The 17,895-nt window shown below is 40.5% G+C and overlaps 1 protein-coding gene across 1 annotated transcript in view; it reads right to left on the bottom strand.

The window, feature by feature from the left end:
* The window catches only part of C13H1orf21 (chromosome 13 C1orf21 homolog), a 208,443-nt gene that overhangs the window by 21,811 nt on the left and 168,737 nt on the right, over positions 1 to 17,895 (bottom strand). The window contains exon 4 of the mRNA XM_046681528.1: positions 6,501 to 6,577. Coding sequence (XP_046537484.1) covers positions 6,501 to 6,577 — 77 coding nt within the window. The remainder of the gene's footprint in view (positions 1 to 6,500; positions 6,578 to 17,895) is intronic.

The following is a 17,895-nucleotide window of genomic DNA, read 5'->3' as shown; positions in this document are numbered from 1 at the left end:
GAGGGCAAAACACAAGGTAAGGAGAGCAGAAAGGAATCAAAGATGGGAAGGGCGTGGGAAGGAAAGGGCCTTCGTGGCAACATGATCTTAATGACAATGGTTTCTACGAGCAAATAGTTGTGGGTGTTCCAAGGAAGTTAAAGATGCCGGAGTGAGAGTCACAGTGCACAGCGTTTCTTACGGTTACTGTTAGTGCCTGTTGGTTGTGGAGGCTGGGAGTAGGGGTGGAGTGTGCTGGGGGCTCTGGAATAGCTCCTTCCCTTCCAGGCTAGGTGTGGTGAGCAACTATCTGACATACTCCTTAGCATTACGCCTCATCATTTAGGGGCCACAGAGAGTGAGCCAAGTGACCCCAAACCCTTCAGTCTTCCCATGACAGATAATGGGGTTCAAAGGAGGTTTTCTCTTGTGTGTAAAACCAAGATATAAAATCTGGGGGCACAGTGATAACAGCTCAGATATAAAAGGAAAACAATGAAAACATCTGATCCCAGTGATCAACTTTCATGGTGGTAAGGCACTTTCACGTCTAACAGGTAATTTTTGCCGTCCTTTGTATGATCATTGAAATAAGGTAACTGTCCTGTTACGCAGGTTAGAAAGGCAGGGCAGAATCTGGGAGGATGAGAATACATTAAACAGTCTCTTCTTTTTCTCTGGCTGGACAGAAAAGCCTTTTGCATAGCTGAGTTTTCCCAGGTTCTTCACGGTTTTACTTCTTTAAGTGACAACATTTTTTATTTGAGCCACTTTGGATGCAAACCTTTCAAAACTGTATGCTCTTTAATAGAGGATCACAAACATCACTCAACTTTGTCATAATGACTAGATGGGTAGAGGTGGCTCTCCTTAATCAAAATGGCCTTACACTCTAAGCTTTTGTCTTCTGCCTGCTCTTGAGCTTTTTCTCTCATCTCTTCTTGTCAGTGAAGGCATTAGTCCCTTTTCAGTTTTCTTCCCAGCTGCTGCTTCTACTCCAGGCTTGGGAACAGCACTGCCAAGTTTCTTAGGGTTGTGTCTAAAGCCAGTGTAAACGGGCTCCCAGGGAGAGCCTGGGGGACTTCCTGTGAGTGGGGATCAGGAATAGTCTGGCACCCACTGTGGCTGCTCAGACATATTTTGGGCGTCCTTCCTGTTCTTGGCCAAGCTCTCAGCAGAGGAGGTTGCTGGACAGCTCTGGGTCCCAGAAAGGAAAGGCATGAAGATATATCTATATCTATCTATCTATAGATAGATATAGATATATCTATATCTATGTATATATATGTAGTTTCTCTAGGAAATGGCGTTTTTAGGATCTCATGTTCATTGTGGAATCCTTTGGGTTAGCATTTTTAGCCTACATTGCCTTGCATATATCAGGAGGGCAATACATATTTAATTAATTGACCAAGTGCTCTCTATTTAAATTTATGTGATTCATGACCCCTGACAGAGGTGGCACAGTTTGTTAGCATGGGTGAGGTGCAGGCCTCAGATTCCTCATCTATAAAACCAGTGGGCTGGTCATTGAGGTCCCTCCCAGTGCTAACATTTCTGTGAGTGTTACTAACTTCCATTACTCCTTTATTGAAATACTACAACATGAAAACAGGGCTTTTGGTTAGTATTCACACACGTGCACGTGAGATGGACAGGAGGGGAAGTCTTAATTAAAAGCGACTCTGCAAAAGTGTCTTGTCATCCCTGTGACCAAGAAGGCACAGGCTCAGGGGTCCACATGAGGACCCCGAGACCAAAGGTGATGATGAGGACCTCCGGATGCATATACAGTAAAGCAAGCACAAAAACCTCAGTGGGGTCAGTTTTGTGTAGTTTAACTACATACTTTCTAACCATTTTTAAAAAAGGTATTCCTTAATTAAAGCAAACTGAACAAAAGCCACTCAATCCAGAAATAATTAGACAAGACAGTGTATTTTCAACCCCATCTGAATCTTGAACTAAACATTAACCTTACTCTGGGAGAGAGGGTACAATGGTCAGGAAGTGAATTACCATCTTCATTTTCATATGTGCCCTTTGAAAAACAATTCTAACCAATGTAGGCAACTAGCTTTCTTTCAATCCAGCGCATCTCTACCATCACACCACACTGATACAGAAATGCTGCCTGCTTTTTCTTCGTCTAAGAGTGTTAGAACATCATTCAAAATCTACCGAGAAGAGTCACCCAGCAGATAATTCACTATCCTGCCATCCTGAAATACAGTATGTGGACTGTGTTAAACAAAAAAGACTGAATGGAGGAGTGTCTTATTTATTATCAAATCCTGATGCACTAAATGAGCTCTTTCAGGTAAACTCCGCTGTCCCTGGAGTGTGGCCGACACTGCCAGATGGAGCAAACGCCCACACAAGGTCCTTGGTACCTGTGCGTCATCTTAGGTATAGTGTAACCCCAACGCATGAGGCTCACTCTGCCACCCTCCATGGGTTGGTTTCAGGGATACATCTGTTCCTGAAATCTCTTCAACAAGGGCAGAGCAGAACTTTTACTCTGATGAAATAAATTATCCCTATCAACTCACTCCTGCCCAGATAAATGTGGATGCCCTCTTCTCATGTGGAAACAATCAACACAGTGGCGTGAATACTAGTTTTTACATTCAAGAGTACACACTGCACTGTGAAAAACAGTCCCTAGGTTGAGGTAACAGCTCAATTCTTAAATCATTTCTGATGCACAATTTGATGATTGTAAGAGGGGAAGTGGGAGGAGAAAAAGCACAGTGGCTTTTCTATCTTTCCCCAAGATAAAGAAGGGGATAATTGAATTGTTTATGATTTAGTTTATGAAGTTTGAATATTTGATGCTAAGCTTAATTAGATCTAAAAATATTTCATAAAGGCCTGTATTTTGGTACTTGATTTAAGCAATAAAGCTTAATAATTTCAGTAATTGTTATTTCTCTCTAATCACTAAAATTCAACCTTGGAAAAGACAATGCTCCCCTGGAGCACTTCTTGTGGCCCCCAGTTGGTGCTGGCAAAGCTCCTGTGAGTTACTCTGAGCCATCAAAGTCTCTTCTTTCTGTGACTTCTCAGCTTCATGAGACTAGAGATGACAACATTATGGAGTCTTGATAACAAGTAATCAAATGAATGAAAGGTGGGCAAAATGGGATTTAGAGCTGAAAGAGACATGGCTTTCATTTTTAGTGACTTAAAAAAAAGTTTCCAAATGATAAAAACCTAAGCCACAAAAGCATGAGAAGGCAAGGTGCTAATTCCCTAACACTTCACCTGAGAAAGAGAAATTCAGTTACTCAGTGGGTTCTGGCAAATCCTGGCCTGAACACAGTTATTTCTTCATGATCATTATTATTATTTTTCAACTGGACCACAGGGAAGTGGGTTAATCTTAATCTTCCCATCATCACACACCCTTGCTAGTAGTTGACGCATGGCTCACTTTTACGTAGATAGTTATTTTGTTTTTTAAAAAAGGTATAAAAAGCACACATGAAGCCAAAACCAAAACCAAAAGCTAAGACCTTGACCACAACCTAGTGCTGAACTCACTTCCTACCCATTCGTGCATCTCCTCAACTCGAGGAACCATCATACCCTCACTTTCCTTGTAGCTTGCTTTACTGGTCTCTCTCTGTGTTTAAAAAGCAGATGATTTATTTCAGTTGTTTTTAATTTTATAAAGAGTGCATGATGCCCTGCGTAATCTTTCAGGATGGACTCATTTCTTCCAGCATGACATGACTAGGGTCCCTCCAGCGCTGTGCACTGCTGCAGGACATTCTTTTTAAAACTGCTAATATGCCAGGTGTGAACGCGAAGCAGTTCATTTTACCCAGTTTCCTGTTCAAGGGCATTTGGACTGTCTGTAACTGTTACAGTGTTCTTACCAAGCATCAGACACAGTGATAAGCACCGGGTAGATGTTATTTCATTTAATCCCCAGCCCTAGAAGACAGGATTTTTCACCTGCATTTTTCTCTGAGAAAACTGAAGCTCAGAAACATGAGGTCACTTGCCTGACACCACAAAGTCAGTAGGAATATGCTCTGCATGTGGCATCAAATGAAGGTGTGAGGATTATCTGCCTTTATTATGAATAAATCTGCCATTATCAGGTATGGAACTGTCCTTCCACTCATGAGAAAAAAACCTCACTATCTTATTTTATACAACTGCATAATAAATAACAGTTTCCTTGATCCTCTATGTCAGCAAGTTGGAAAGGTAAAACTCTTCTCTTGTCCCTCCAGAAAGATTCCGTAGTTGAATTCCAGGAACGCAATGTTCTGACTCACAGTTTAAAATAGACACACACACACACACACGAGAGCATGCTGCTGTGTAGAAAACAGAGGATTTTCTTCACAATTTTAATGTAAACACATGAGCCAATTTAGTCAGCTTCTCTGAAAGCTTCAGCACATGCCAGTCTGCAAAGTGTGCTGTCGCAGTGTGTCAGCGTTAAATAAGCATTCGTTCCATAAAGGAAAAATGAAATTCTCCTTAATATAGTTCCTCTTGTTAGAACTCAGAAATAGGGACACGTTTAGAAATAGCATATATCAAAGGGCTTGCAGGAAAAATGATTTGGTTGTGTCATCAGATATCTGTTGTCCCCAAAGGCAGATAAAATGAGTGTAGATGAAAGTGATTACCAGTGAAGTGGTCCAGGGAGGCTGTGATCACAGCATGACGTGTAACGAAGAGTACCAAAACCGGTTGTACCATTATTCTGACACTGAAAATGATAAGCGGATTTTAAAATGTCCAGTTTTCTTCGAAAATAAAAAAATTAAGCCACTGAGCTCACTCACCACCCTGGAAGAGTCCTAACTGCCACATCATGGTGGCCGTGGCTGCAGCCATCCCATAGACATCCCATTGAGCCAGGTGAAAGTGATTATGAACTAGGTTATTTTTGTCTCAATTTCCTGGGAAGAACCAGAAATAACACAACTTCTTCTGCTTATGAGTTTGATTCAGGGGCTACTATGACACTTATGTCATAGTCGAATTTATTTTGGGGTGGGGGGGGACTGTGTCAAATGTTCTAGTGTGATCAGCACCCTCGGGAATCTGTTCCTATTTAGGTGGAACAACACTAAAGAGATCTGTAGCTTCTGGGATTAATAGAGCATCTTTGAAGAAAGGCGAGGCAGCTTCCAGGTCACACAAAGTGCACTTTATCACCAAGGTAGAACCAGTTCTAGAACAATCTAGAAAACTACCCATTAGTCTCTTTTAACTTTTTAATTGTGAAATACATAACACATAGAAAAGAAAACATACAATGTTATTTGTACATTTGTAAATAATAATAATTAAAGGAAAACCCATGTAATTACTCCTCAGATTAAAAAATAGAACCCCAGCCATTGTCTCGCAACCAGTCAGAAAGAACCACTGTTCTGAATTCAATGCCTTTTCATTTCCTTGCTTGTCTTTATTGTTTTACCATATACATACATATATAACATATTGCCTAGTTCTGCCTGTTTTTGAACTTTATATGAATGAAACTGCACATAGGCTGGTACTACTGCTTACTTTACTGCCACAACATTTATGAGATTCCTTCATGTTGATATCTGTAGCTATAGGTCATTCATTTTCACTGGTATGTAGTATTCCCATCATAAGAATAGACCACATTTTTGTTACCCATTATACTTTTGATGGGCATTCGAGTTTTACTTTCAAGAGCCTTAAGAGCTTACAGAAACAACGGACATTTCAAAATAAGTCTGCTGGCGCATGGTACAAGTTTCTCTAAGGTATACACCTGTGAGTGGAATTGCTGGGGGTAAGGTATATAAGCCTAGGAACCATTTTACTAGATAACGCAAATTCTTTTACAAAGTAATTGCACCAGTTTATATCCCCACCAGCAAGGCTCAAGAACGCCTGTCGTTTCATAAGCCGGTCAACCTTTTGTATTGTCAGATTTCTGAGTTTTTGCCCATCTTGTGGTATGAAATGGTATTTTTTAATATACATTAAGTATTCATGTTTCCTTTTCAGTCAAATGGTTGTTCATGTCTTTAGCCTGTTTTTCCACGAGTTCTCTGTCTTTTACCTAGTGATTTGTAGAATTACTTTACATATGCTCGAAACTCAACTGTTGTCAATAAACGTGCTGTAAATATATTCCATCATTTTGCAGCCTTTTACTCTCCTAGGGTATATTTTGATAAACAGAAGTTCTTAATTTTAATGCAGTCATATTAATTACTCATTTTCCTTAAGGTCTGCATCCTTTGTGACCTATTAAAAATTCTCCCCTATCCCACAGTCATAAAGATATTCCCCTTTATTTTCTTCTAATTGATCTGAAATGTCGGCTCTGTCATCTATTGTGGGCCTGTTCTGGGACTCTCTGTTCTGTTCCATTAGACCAAACCACACTGTCTCAATTACTGGAGCTTTGTAATAAGTCTTGATTATCAGGTACGCAAAATGGAGGTCTCTCTGAAAACATCTTTAGCTTTAAACACAATAAAAGAAAAATAGGAACGAGAACTTACTTTGCTCTGGGTTGATGAACTAATCCTGGAATCTCTTTATTAGTTTTAAGTCTTACATTTGAACTGGCACTTTTTTCCTGAAACACATAAACACACACATGCAAAGGACAAGATGAGAATCAGTAATTAAACAACGGCCTGGATTTTCATCACAGAAATATTAGCTTTGTTTGGGACCCTCCACAGTTGGTTACTTCACAACGACAAAAGTCCTTGCAAAGATGTTACACAGTACGAGAGAATCGCCAGACGTTTTCACAGGGACCACTGTCATGAAAACAGGAATCAGCTTTATAATAGAGAGGAAGGTTTTTAGAAAATTTGCAACTAACATTTGATTTTTGGGTGGAGCTGCTGAAATAGTAAGAGAACCAAAGAACAGAAGATTCTAGTTTCACAAACAGCAGCAGTAGCATGATCACAGCCATTGTTTACTTGCCTAGGTTAACTGACCAGTGCATTTTACGTGGAAAAGACAACCGTAGTTATTGAGACATAAAGTTTGCACAAGGCCCTAGCAGGGACACGGACAGGAACATGACTAAAAATAACTAATATTGTCCACCTGCAACAAATATTGGGATTGAATTCAATTGAATTAATAAAATTCAATACTAGCCTCTATTCAAGAAGCCCAGCTTTGGCTTGTAGCTTGACCTCGTTTTTCATTCCCAGTATACCAGCCACGTGGGAAAGAAACAAGCTCAAATCTTAAAATTCAAGCCCATCAGTAAGCACACTCTCTCATTAATACGGCTGCTCTTTTTACAACATTACCTTTAAAAAAAAATATTCAAGGTCCTTTCTCATTTGCTCTCAAAACACACCCCCAAATGAAAGGAAGGACTCTTCTAAACCTATTTAACCGGTGACTATATACACTCCAGGAACCTGAGGGGTGGCAATAATTAAAGACCCAGGCTAGGGAAAGCAATAAAAACTCCTGTGGGTCAACCCACCATTCTCACCACAAGCAGAATGGTGTGAGATGGCACATAAAACAGATGGTCCCCAAATGAACTCCTTCAAGAGTTCATATTTCCCCTAGGACAGCAGAAGCCATTTAAGCCAGTGAAACTCCAGTGACTGACACGCTGTGGTTGTTTGTTATTTGCCATTAAACATGAGCTTAACATGAGTACTCCAAAACATAGGGTAATTTTCTTTGTGATCTTCTAGGAAAAGAAACAATCATTATAATTCTTTTAAAAAAATTTTTAATTTAATTTTTTAAATTTTTTTGCTGAGGAAGATTCCCCCTGAGCTAACATCTGTTGCCAATCCTCTTTTCCTTTTGCTTGAGGAAGATTAGCCCTGAGCTAACATCTGTGCCAATCTTCCTCTGTTTTTTGTATGTAGGACACCTCCACACAGTGGCTGATGAGTGGAGTACATCCAGGCCGGGGATCTGAGCCCGCAAACCCACCCCGCTGAAGCGGAGCGCACGGAAATTGAACCACTTGGCCATGGGGCCGGGCCCCCATTATAATTCTTTTGCAGTCTATCTTACCTTCTTTATCTCCCGCTTGACTTAAGAACGTTTTCATGAACATTTAAAAAGTATAAAATAAACACTGTTCTCTCTGTTGATGTAGTCAGGGAACAACAGATGAATTACCTTATTTTTTACAAAGCAAGTGGGAGAAATTAGAAAACTCTAATTTCTAAACTCCAGGAGGGCAGAGCCATGTCCTCTCTACCCTCTGGGCCACAGAGCCTGGCTAGGGGCTTGGCACTTCACAGGAGGGGCGCATCAAATATTGGTGGCGTGAATGAATGATGTCAACAAATGATGAACTTCTTTGTAACAGTCAGAGATAAAAATAGCTCATATGTAGTCTCTGCAGGACTGAAGAGGTAGGTTCCCAGGTTAGTCATTTTTTCCCTTAAACTTTCTGTCTGCTTGGATTAAGCATTGAAAATGGACACATTTGATATGACAGAAACTTATACCTTTTCCTTATTCACATAATTTCCCGAACTCTTTGAGCTTAAATGATACACAGTAATTTTAAACATTGCTGAGGCAGGAAAGTGGCTTCCAATTCTAAGATTATAAATGATATACAATTATATTGTTTATATTCAATTTATTAAACTATACCTTTCGTAATTACATTGCCTCACCAAATCTTCCTTAAAAACACATGGTGAACCCCCCAATCAACAGAGACTCATTGGATGGGCACGGTGCTCATGCTCAGGAGAGAGAAGTCACCTCTCAGTACATCACACAGGTGTGTACTTCCAGGAAGCGAGAGACCAAAGGAGAGGCAGAGGTAAAGGGAGCAAAAGCAGCTTCAGAGTTTCCAGTTACCAAAAAAAAAAAAGCATATGTAATTAAATAGAAATTTCTATTATGTATTCATAGTGTATTGTTTTTTCAAATTACCACTCATCAAGTTCAATGAACTCACTGAGCACTCACGGTAAGTCAGCCACTGTTCTAAGTGATTTACGTATACTAACTCATTTTTATGCCCGCTATACCTCTCCAAGATAGGTACGTTTATTATCCACATTTCATAGACGAGGAAACTGAGGCACAGAGAGGTGAAACACTTACCTGAGATCATGTAAGTAGTAAGTGACAGCGTTGGGATTTGAACCCAAGCAGAATGTTTGAGAACTTCTATTTCAGAGACAAGATATCTTTGTGCACAAGACTCCCCCAGTTGGGCTTTCACAGAGCAGTTTTCAGACAGAGCCCTGGGGTTCTGCACAGCTGCCCTGGGGCGTCAACACAATGGCCCACCAGAGTGGCAACCCCTTGAACTGTTTTATATTTAGGGGCTCTATCCGTTGAAGAAAAGCCTCCATCAATCAAAAATGTTTGCAAACTAATGCCAGGTAGTGACAGTGATTAAATAGCAAATCAAACAACTTTCTCCTTTGCTTGGAATAATTTTATTTCTTTAAGAACAGAACACACTTGTCAGTGTGTACAGTAAACTTATCACTCCCTTCTTAGTTTCTCTGATGCTGGAGACAGTCAAACCAACTGTATCAACGCTGCTGCTTTCCAATCCCGGGGTGGCACCTCTCAAAAGAAAGTCAGAATACCAAGAGAAACTGACAGCTTCTTTAAAAAATTCCCTCCAACTTCGCCTCCTTAATTCTGAAGGAAGCAACACAACGCATTCAGGAAGTGACAGAGGCATCCTCCGTGTCGGCGAGGGATGGAACTCCTTCTCTCCTATCACCGCTTTCCCTGTGTTGTCCCACCGAGTCTGAGAGGGCCTAGGCAGCTACAGTCCTATGAGGTTCCCTGAGTTGTTGTGGGTTGGAAGTGTGGGGAGGCATCTCATTTTCTTCTTCTGGGCCCAGGAGTAGGAAGTTCTGTCTTAGAAAGAAATCCCGGGGTCCAGATGGATGCAGAAAGCTGGAGGCCTAGAGAAAAGTAGTGGGGGTTGGAGTAATAGTTGGGACTGCTAATGAGGGACCTACGCAGAGAAAAGACACAAAAGCACTAAATGTGAACTCTCAAAGGGTTTCCCCCTACACAGACTCTGTGTATGTGTGTACATTTGAACCACCGCATTTCAGAAAGTACCTGAAAACTAGAAAAGGTAACTACTTTAATTATCTAGAATAAGGAGGTTTTTTGGGGGCGTATGCACACATATTTTTAAAAGAGGAGCACATTTAGCTATAAAATAAAGGAGTAATCATTCCAGCTTTTGGGGAATAACCCATAGGACGTACTCTCTAAGAAAACAATCTCATTTGATGTTTTATATGTGATTTCTCAAGTGGTATTAACATGAGATAGGACATTGCCTCCTTCAAAGATAAAGGAATTTTATCTTGTTTTCTGAATGATGGTGATTAGCTGAGCCATATTCACTCTACTAGAATTTCTGGATGTTAACAAATGGCAAGGCCCAAGCTACCAGATACAACTACTGACTCGTGCCTACCAGTATCAGTATAATTACATGAAGTCAACACTTCCATTATAATGACTTGTCCAAGGAGATTATTAGAATTATTAGTATTTTGTTAGAATTATTTACTAGCGATGAAGTTGGTATGGAAAGTCTCAGCTTTACATAAATTCTTTTTCTATAAATTAAAATATAGCCATGCACCTCATTTTTATCAAGCAAATATTAAGTGGGGTCAATCAGTTTTAAAGCACCTAATATTTTTCACATAATGCTTCTCAACATAGATTGGAAACGTTTAAAATAATCTTAAAAAAGTAAACAGTAAGAAATTGCTCAGAACAGAGTTAATTATATACCAACAAATGTAGAACAAAGTCATTAAGCCATTATGTCAGTAAATAAAAGAAACAAGCTACAATGTTGTTATAAGTTACACTGAGAATGATAAGTTAAGGACGTTTTCAACAAGATGATCTATCTCCAAGAATTAACTAATTTGAAGAACCACATTCAATTTTTGCCTGAGATGCTTGTCTCAGTTAGGATAGGGTAGGTTATGTTGCAACAACACACCACCCCTGATATCAGTAGTTTAATAAAATACAAGCTCATGTCTTACACATGCTACGTGTCCAGCGCAGGCTGGTAGGAGGGCTCTGCTCATTCTCATCACTCAGGGACTCAGGCTAATGGAGGCTCCATGTCCACACGTGCTCTCATAAGCACCATGCAGGGGAGGGAAGACTAGAGTTGAGCAAAAAGTTAACTGCTCATGTTTACTTGGCCAAAGCATACCACAGGACCTAAACTCAAGAGAGTGAAATCCCACTATGTGCTCAGAAGGAGCAGAACTGGAATATTTCTAAGTAGCCCTATTGACTACTACAATGCTATTTTTTTTAAAAGAAGTATGTTTTCTTCCTTTCTTGAACTACATAATATTAATCATACCAATCTTCCTTTCTGAATAGTCTGATCTGTAACTCTTGTCAAATATCTTATCCGTAGTAAATTTTGTGTGATTTATGGAAACATGGAAAAAACTCAACTATTCAAAGTTTAAATTGGGCCAAAATGCCACTGAGAGTTTAGACTTCACAACAAAGCTGAAACTTCTTGGTTAGCTGACTGTAGTGGATAAGCATTAGGAAATTATCCTAAATGCCACCTGGACACAGGAAGATAGAATAGAGGCAAAATCTGTGATTTACGCCCTAGAACCTGCACTCACACCCACAACCACACCCCCTTTGATTTTTCCATTTCTCACTTCTCCTCTCCAAACATCAAATAAAACAAAACACATGGGAATGTGAATCATATTCACTGTGATCCATAATAACAAGACCAAAGATTTTAAGAATTCAACTATCAAGAGACTATGGTCCCTGGGGCCGGCCCCGTGGCCGAGTGGTCGGGTTTGCGTGCTCTGCTTCGGTGGCCCAGGGTTTCGCAGGTTCAGATCCTGGGTGCGGACCTGGCACTGCTCATCAAGCCATGCTGAGGTGGCATCCCACATAGCACAACCAGAAGGACCTACAACTAGAATATACAACCATGTACTGGGGGACTTTGGGGATAAGAAGGAAAAATAAAATCTTAAAAAAAAAGAAAGATGATGGTCTCTAAAAGATTGCATTTCAGAGCTGACTGGCAGAATATAAACATGCTTTATGCTAGATTTTTCTGGTGGGTAAAAATATGGCCAGAAAAATAAAAGTATCTTTGATCAAAGTTAACAAAATATTAGAACAAGAAATGTATCATCCATCATGTCTTTAATATTTTAACAAATAAAAAGCCACAATTTGTGCAGAATTGTTAAACTTTTCCTGGGATGAACCAAAACCGTGACAGGTTTTCCTCACTAAGTCGAGAAACCGCAAATATCAAAGCTAAAAGCAAAAAGTTAAATGATCTAGTTTTTCTTACAGGCACAATCTTTTTTCTCACATTCATCATGTTGTATAAGCCAGCTAAAAACCAGACCCTAGCAGTACTGACCTAGCTGGACACACCCACAACTCTCTTAATTCCAAATCTGTCAGGTCCAGAAAATCTGCTGTATTGCTTTCCCATTGCTGCTGTAGCAAATTAACACATATTTAATGGCTTAAACAACACTGATTTATTATCTTACACTTCTGGAGGTCAGAAGTCTAAAAAGAGTCCACAAGGCTGCCTTCCTTCTGGAGTCTATAGGAGAGAATCTGTTTCTCCGACTTTTCCAGCTTCTAGACGTCACTTACATTCACTGGATCATGGTCCCTTCCTCCATCTTCTAAGCAGCAGGGTGGCATCCTCTCTCCTCTCTGACCTCTGCTTCTCTCCTTACATCTTCTTTTTCTAACTCTGATTCTCCTGCTTCCCTCTTATAAGGATCCTTGTGATTATACTGGGCGCACTCAAATGACTCAAGAAAATCTTTCCATGTCAAGATCCTTAATGTAACCACATCTGTAAAGTCCCTTTTCCCATGTAAGATAACACGTTTACAGGCTCCATGGGTTAGGATGTGGATATCTTTGGGGGAGGTATTATTCAGCCTACCACAGTGTTCTCCCTGGCCCCCAAAGATACATACCCATCCCACATGCAAAATACATTTACCCCAAACAACCCATTACAGCATCAATTCAAATCTCATCCAAATCTCATCCGCTCAAAAGTCCCAAATCTCATTATCTAAATCATCTAAATTAGATATGGATGAGGCTCTGGGTATAATCCATCCTGGGCAGAATTCTCCATCTGTGAACCTCTGGAACCAGAAAACAAGTTATCTGCTCCCAAAATACAATGGTGGGACAAGCATAAAATAACAGCTATAGGTATTCCTATTTAAAAAGGGAGAAAAATGAAAGAAAAAAAGACACCATCGGTCCCAAGCAATTTCAAAATCCAACTGGAGTTGGGTTTTAAGGCCTAAGAATAATCCTCTGTGGCTCAAGACTGCCGTCTGGGCCCACGGCTCTGTCTTTGTAGTCATCCTTTCATTTTCTTGAAGGGTAGCACATATTTGTAGCTGAGCTGTTTTATCAGCTTGTTTTCTGTCTGTGGAATTTTGGGAATGTGACAACCTTCTTTCATTTCACCCTCTTTCTGTCCTTTTCTGTTCAAACTGGCAGTGTTTTTGCTGGCATAAAATCCTCAAGAATCTCATGGGTCTCCTGTGTGTGTTATGAGTACTCACTCCATTACATAGGAGGCTCCTCCACGATCTTTCCTGAATAATCCCATTTCTATTCACGGCTTCTGCTGAGACGGCTAAGGGAATTCATGCCTAAACCACATGTCTAATCTATACAAAGAGCCATCAGTGTGATTAATACTCTGACTTTTTAATCCTTTCCAGAAACCAGCAAAATATGGTCCAACCACACTCTTGGCTTTATCTTCAGAGTACGCTTTTCTGACAGTGAATCTCCTAGTTTTAGTGTCCTCTGCAATCTGGATAGGCTGAGAGAATTTCCTAAATCATCAAGTCCTGGTTCTTTTTTGATAAGAGTTCTTCCCTCAATTTACCTCTTTCCTGTTAGATTTTTCTATAAGAAGAAAGAAGAAACTAGGCCATAACTTCAATATTCTGCTTGGAAGTCTTCTCAGCTAAATATTTCTAGTTCATTATTTACAAATTCTGCTTTTTACATCACTTAGGGCACAATTCAGCTAAGCTTTCTGCTGCTGTATAACAAGGGTCACTCTTACTCCAGTTTCAAATAAGATGTTCTTCATTTCCTTCTGAACCCTCACCAGCAGTGCCTTTCATGTCCATATTTCTACCAATAGTCTGTTTATGATGATTTATATTCTCTAAGATGATATAGGTTTTCTCTACCATGCTTTTCATTTTCTTCTGAGCCCTCACCAGTAAGGCTTTAATATCCATATTTCTACTAACTTTTTAAGGCAATCTAGGCTTTTTCTATCATACTCCTCAAAATTCTTCCAGTTTCTGTCCACTTCCCAATTCCAAAGCCACTTCCACACTTTTAGGTATTTATTACAGTACTACCATATTTCAAGGTACAAAATTTATACTGGTTTCCTATTGATGCTTAACAAATTATCATAAACTAATGGCTTAAAACATAAAATTGGCCATCAGAAGTCTAAAATTGGTTTGCAGGCTCTGGAGGCTCCAAGGGAGAATTTGTTTTCTTACCTTTTCTAGCTTCTGGAGGCTGCCTAACTTGGCTCATGGTTGCTCCCTTCTCCATTTTCAAAGTCATCAGCTTAGCATCTTTCCTCTCTGATCTCTGCTTCCATCCTTATATCTTCTTTTTCTAACTTTGTTCCTCCTTCCTCCCTCTTATAAGGATGCTTGTGATTACACTGGGTCCACCTAGATAATCCAAGATGGCCTCGCCATGTCAAGAAACTTAATTTAATCCTATCTGCAAAGTTCCTTTTCCCATGTAAGGTAACATATTTACAGGGCCTGGGGATGAGGATGTAGACATCTTGGGAAGTGGGCTGTGTGTGTCATTATTCAACCTATCCTATCTGCAAAACTCACTTTTCTCAGGTCAAACCAATGTCAAAATCAGGTCCATGGATCACAATGAAAAGTCACTGTGACCGAAACATGGATTAACAAGTACTAGTGGAAAACCATGGTAGAGAAACCTAACGGCCCATTCTTCACTAAATCACTATTTAATGGTACTTATGTGAATCAGATATGATCCTCACCCACTAAAAACAAATAGGAAAGTGAACACATGTTTTAAAAAGATAGAAGTTTGTATGGTGAAGCACTTGTGATGACCCTTAACCCAGAGGAGGAGGTCAGGGAAGCTTCTTGGAGAAGGAAGCAGGCAGGGCTGGGTCTCGAAGAGTGAGGAATACGGGATGCACTGAGAACCATACAGAGCGTGGTACACCCAGAGAGAGCATGGGGTGCCAGGAGGGAGTATGAGAGATGAGGTGGTGATGTGGGCAGGGGCTGGGCCAGGAAGGGCTCAAGTTTGGCCATTTGGATTTTCCTTTGGAAACAAGAGGAACCACGGAAGGAGTTTATGAAGCTTCTGGCAGAATTGTGTTTCAGAGATGGAAGCAGAGAGCCAGTGAGGAAGCTGTGCCAGTAAACTGGAAGAATTCTATGAAAAGCTACAGAAGACAAGAGGGGCACAGCAGAGTAGATAGTAAGAGTATGGGTTTGGACTCAGACCACCTCTCCACTTTCTACTTGTGCAACGGTGAGCAGATTATGGAATTTCTGGACTTCAGTTTCCTCAGCTGTAATATGAGGATGAGTAGTACCAACTTCCCTGGGTTATCTGTTGCACAGAAGTGCTTAACAAATGATAGTTTGTATTAATAAGATAGCTAGTTGCTCTGGGACTAGAGACAAGGGAACATATTTGAGAGCTGTCATGCAAATTACTGGGTGCCCACTACATGCTAGGCATCTTGCTAGGGTTTGAGGGAAACAAGAAAAAGACAAACAAGATCCCTGTCCTCATGGGGCAATTGCAAATGTCAGAGAAAAAAATTCCATATGCTAAATGATAATACAAGAATTGATAAGATTCGAGGTCAACTGGATGTATAGGGGAGGTGGAAGGGGAAAGGTACAGGCAAGAATGACAGCCAGATTTTTGGCTTAGCTGATGGTGCAGAATGGTGGTGACAAAATGGGAAAGAAAGGAGGCTTAGGGTAACTGATTAAAAGGGTGAAATAGGGATAAAAACAAGTGCTTTTTCTTCCTTGCTACGAATGCATAACAGATGGGCTGACATTCTAAGACAAGGCATCTTTTTGGGCAAGCAAAGGAAAGGTGACACGGCTGTTAACGCAGAAATAGGGCCGGGCAGAGGTGCATTTTTCTGAAAGGATATGAAACCTAAGCTTTGGGGTCTATTCCTGGATGGCCCAAACAATCAGAAGAAATTAGGAGAAAATGTAGTCTTTCTGAATGGATACATTAGAATGCAACCATCTTTTAGACGAGATCGTTTATTTATCACAAGATCTATCCATGTGGAGTCCAACCAATATAAATGTAGGAGTGAAGCAGGTGAGAGCCAGGTCCTGTGTGTATTGGAGGCATGGCAGAGAAGCACCGCAGATGGAGAGAACACCTGTCTGAAGGCCTGGAATTTACTGGTTTACCTCACAGGGGTGGATCTAATCTCAGGCTCAACTGGATCCAGGTGGTCAAGCAATGCCCTCTCTCTGCCTGGCACTCATCTTTACTCATTACATTGGTTTCATTTTCTTCATGACCCTGTGGCAACCCCAGATTCAACCCTTCCAGCTCTGTGACCTAACAGGCAAGAGGGTCTTCCCTGTTAGCCCCAGTTACAAGGATCCTAGGGAAACACTGATTAGCCTGCCTCTTGTCCACCAAATGCCGACCACCATGGAAAGAGGGGTGGGGCCTCGCAGCAGGATTGAGGGGGCTTGCTAGAAGAAAAGCAATAGCTACCACAATGTCTTTTTTTCTTTTGCCTATGAACTCTGTTTATTAAAAATAGTCTTTTTCTTTTACTATACATATTAATAAAATGTATAAATTCTCTGTTGCATGTATTATGACTTTTTAAAGTATTTTTTTAATAATCTTTTTATGTTTTCACATATAGGAGTTTTAAGTTTCTCACTGGTGGAAAGGAACAGATTTCTTTTTCATTTATTATTTCTTCCATCACTTCGATGATTAGTCCCAGTTAATTCTAAATTTAGCTCTGTACCCATCCACTCTTCTATACCCTTCTGCAACCTCTTCCCATCAGAAGTCAGAGTAAATGAGGAGAAGCTGATGTTTTACCAGGGCCCCCAGGCTCTCCAGCTAACACAAGCGTCAATTCTGTCATGGTACGATTATTTCACAATGTGGAGTCAGCCACCAGATTTCTATACATAGTCCTGACAGTCAATAATCACATCTGGCGTTGTTCCATCATTGATGTACTTTTGGCCCAAGGCTAGGAACAGGCTGGTTGGTTGTAGCTAGCATTTGAGTTGAAAAAGCTCTTTAAAATTGAAATGTGGTACTTAGGCAATAAAAGAGTAAGCAACATTCTTTTTTTTCCTCCTTTTTCTCTTTTTGGAGAAATGTGCTGCTAGAACTATCTTCACTCTAACCTTCGCAACAAAAAGGGGCACGTTTAATCCTGAGTGTCTGTTCTTTGCTTATCTTCTCAGTCTTTTACAAGTTTTCTAGAAAAGCTCCCATAGTGGTTTTCTCGACATTTGCCCTCAAATTTGGTGTACGTTCCCATAAGACAACTGAGCTAAGCACGTACTGTTGATGTGGGACAATGATGGGACTGGGCCCCCTTCGGCAGGCTGACACCAAGCTGGGGAGAAAAGGTAAGAACAAATGAACCCTGTCCCCTGCGCTGTCATTTCTCATCCCTCCGAGGTTCTCTGATCAGGAAGCTTTCCAATCAGGGGCTTGCTAATGGTACAATGAGCCTTACTTGACTAAGTCTACCTTACGTAAACGCTTTCCGAATGTTCCATCTCGTTTTCGCCATTCTCGCCCTCTCTAGAG

The sequence above is a fragment of the Equus quagga genome, chromosome 13, assembly GCF_021613505.1.
Source record: "Equus quagga isolate Etosha38 chromosome 13, UCLA_HA_Equagga_1.0, whole genome shotgun sequence".
Classification (NCBI taxonomy): Eukaryota; Metazoa; Chordata; class Mammalia; order Perissodactyla; family Equidae; genus Equus; species Equus quagga.
The sequence above is the reverse complement of the archived record's forward strand: the minus strand, read 5'-3'. Positions and strand labels throughout refer to the sequence as shown.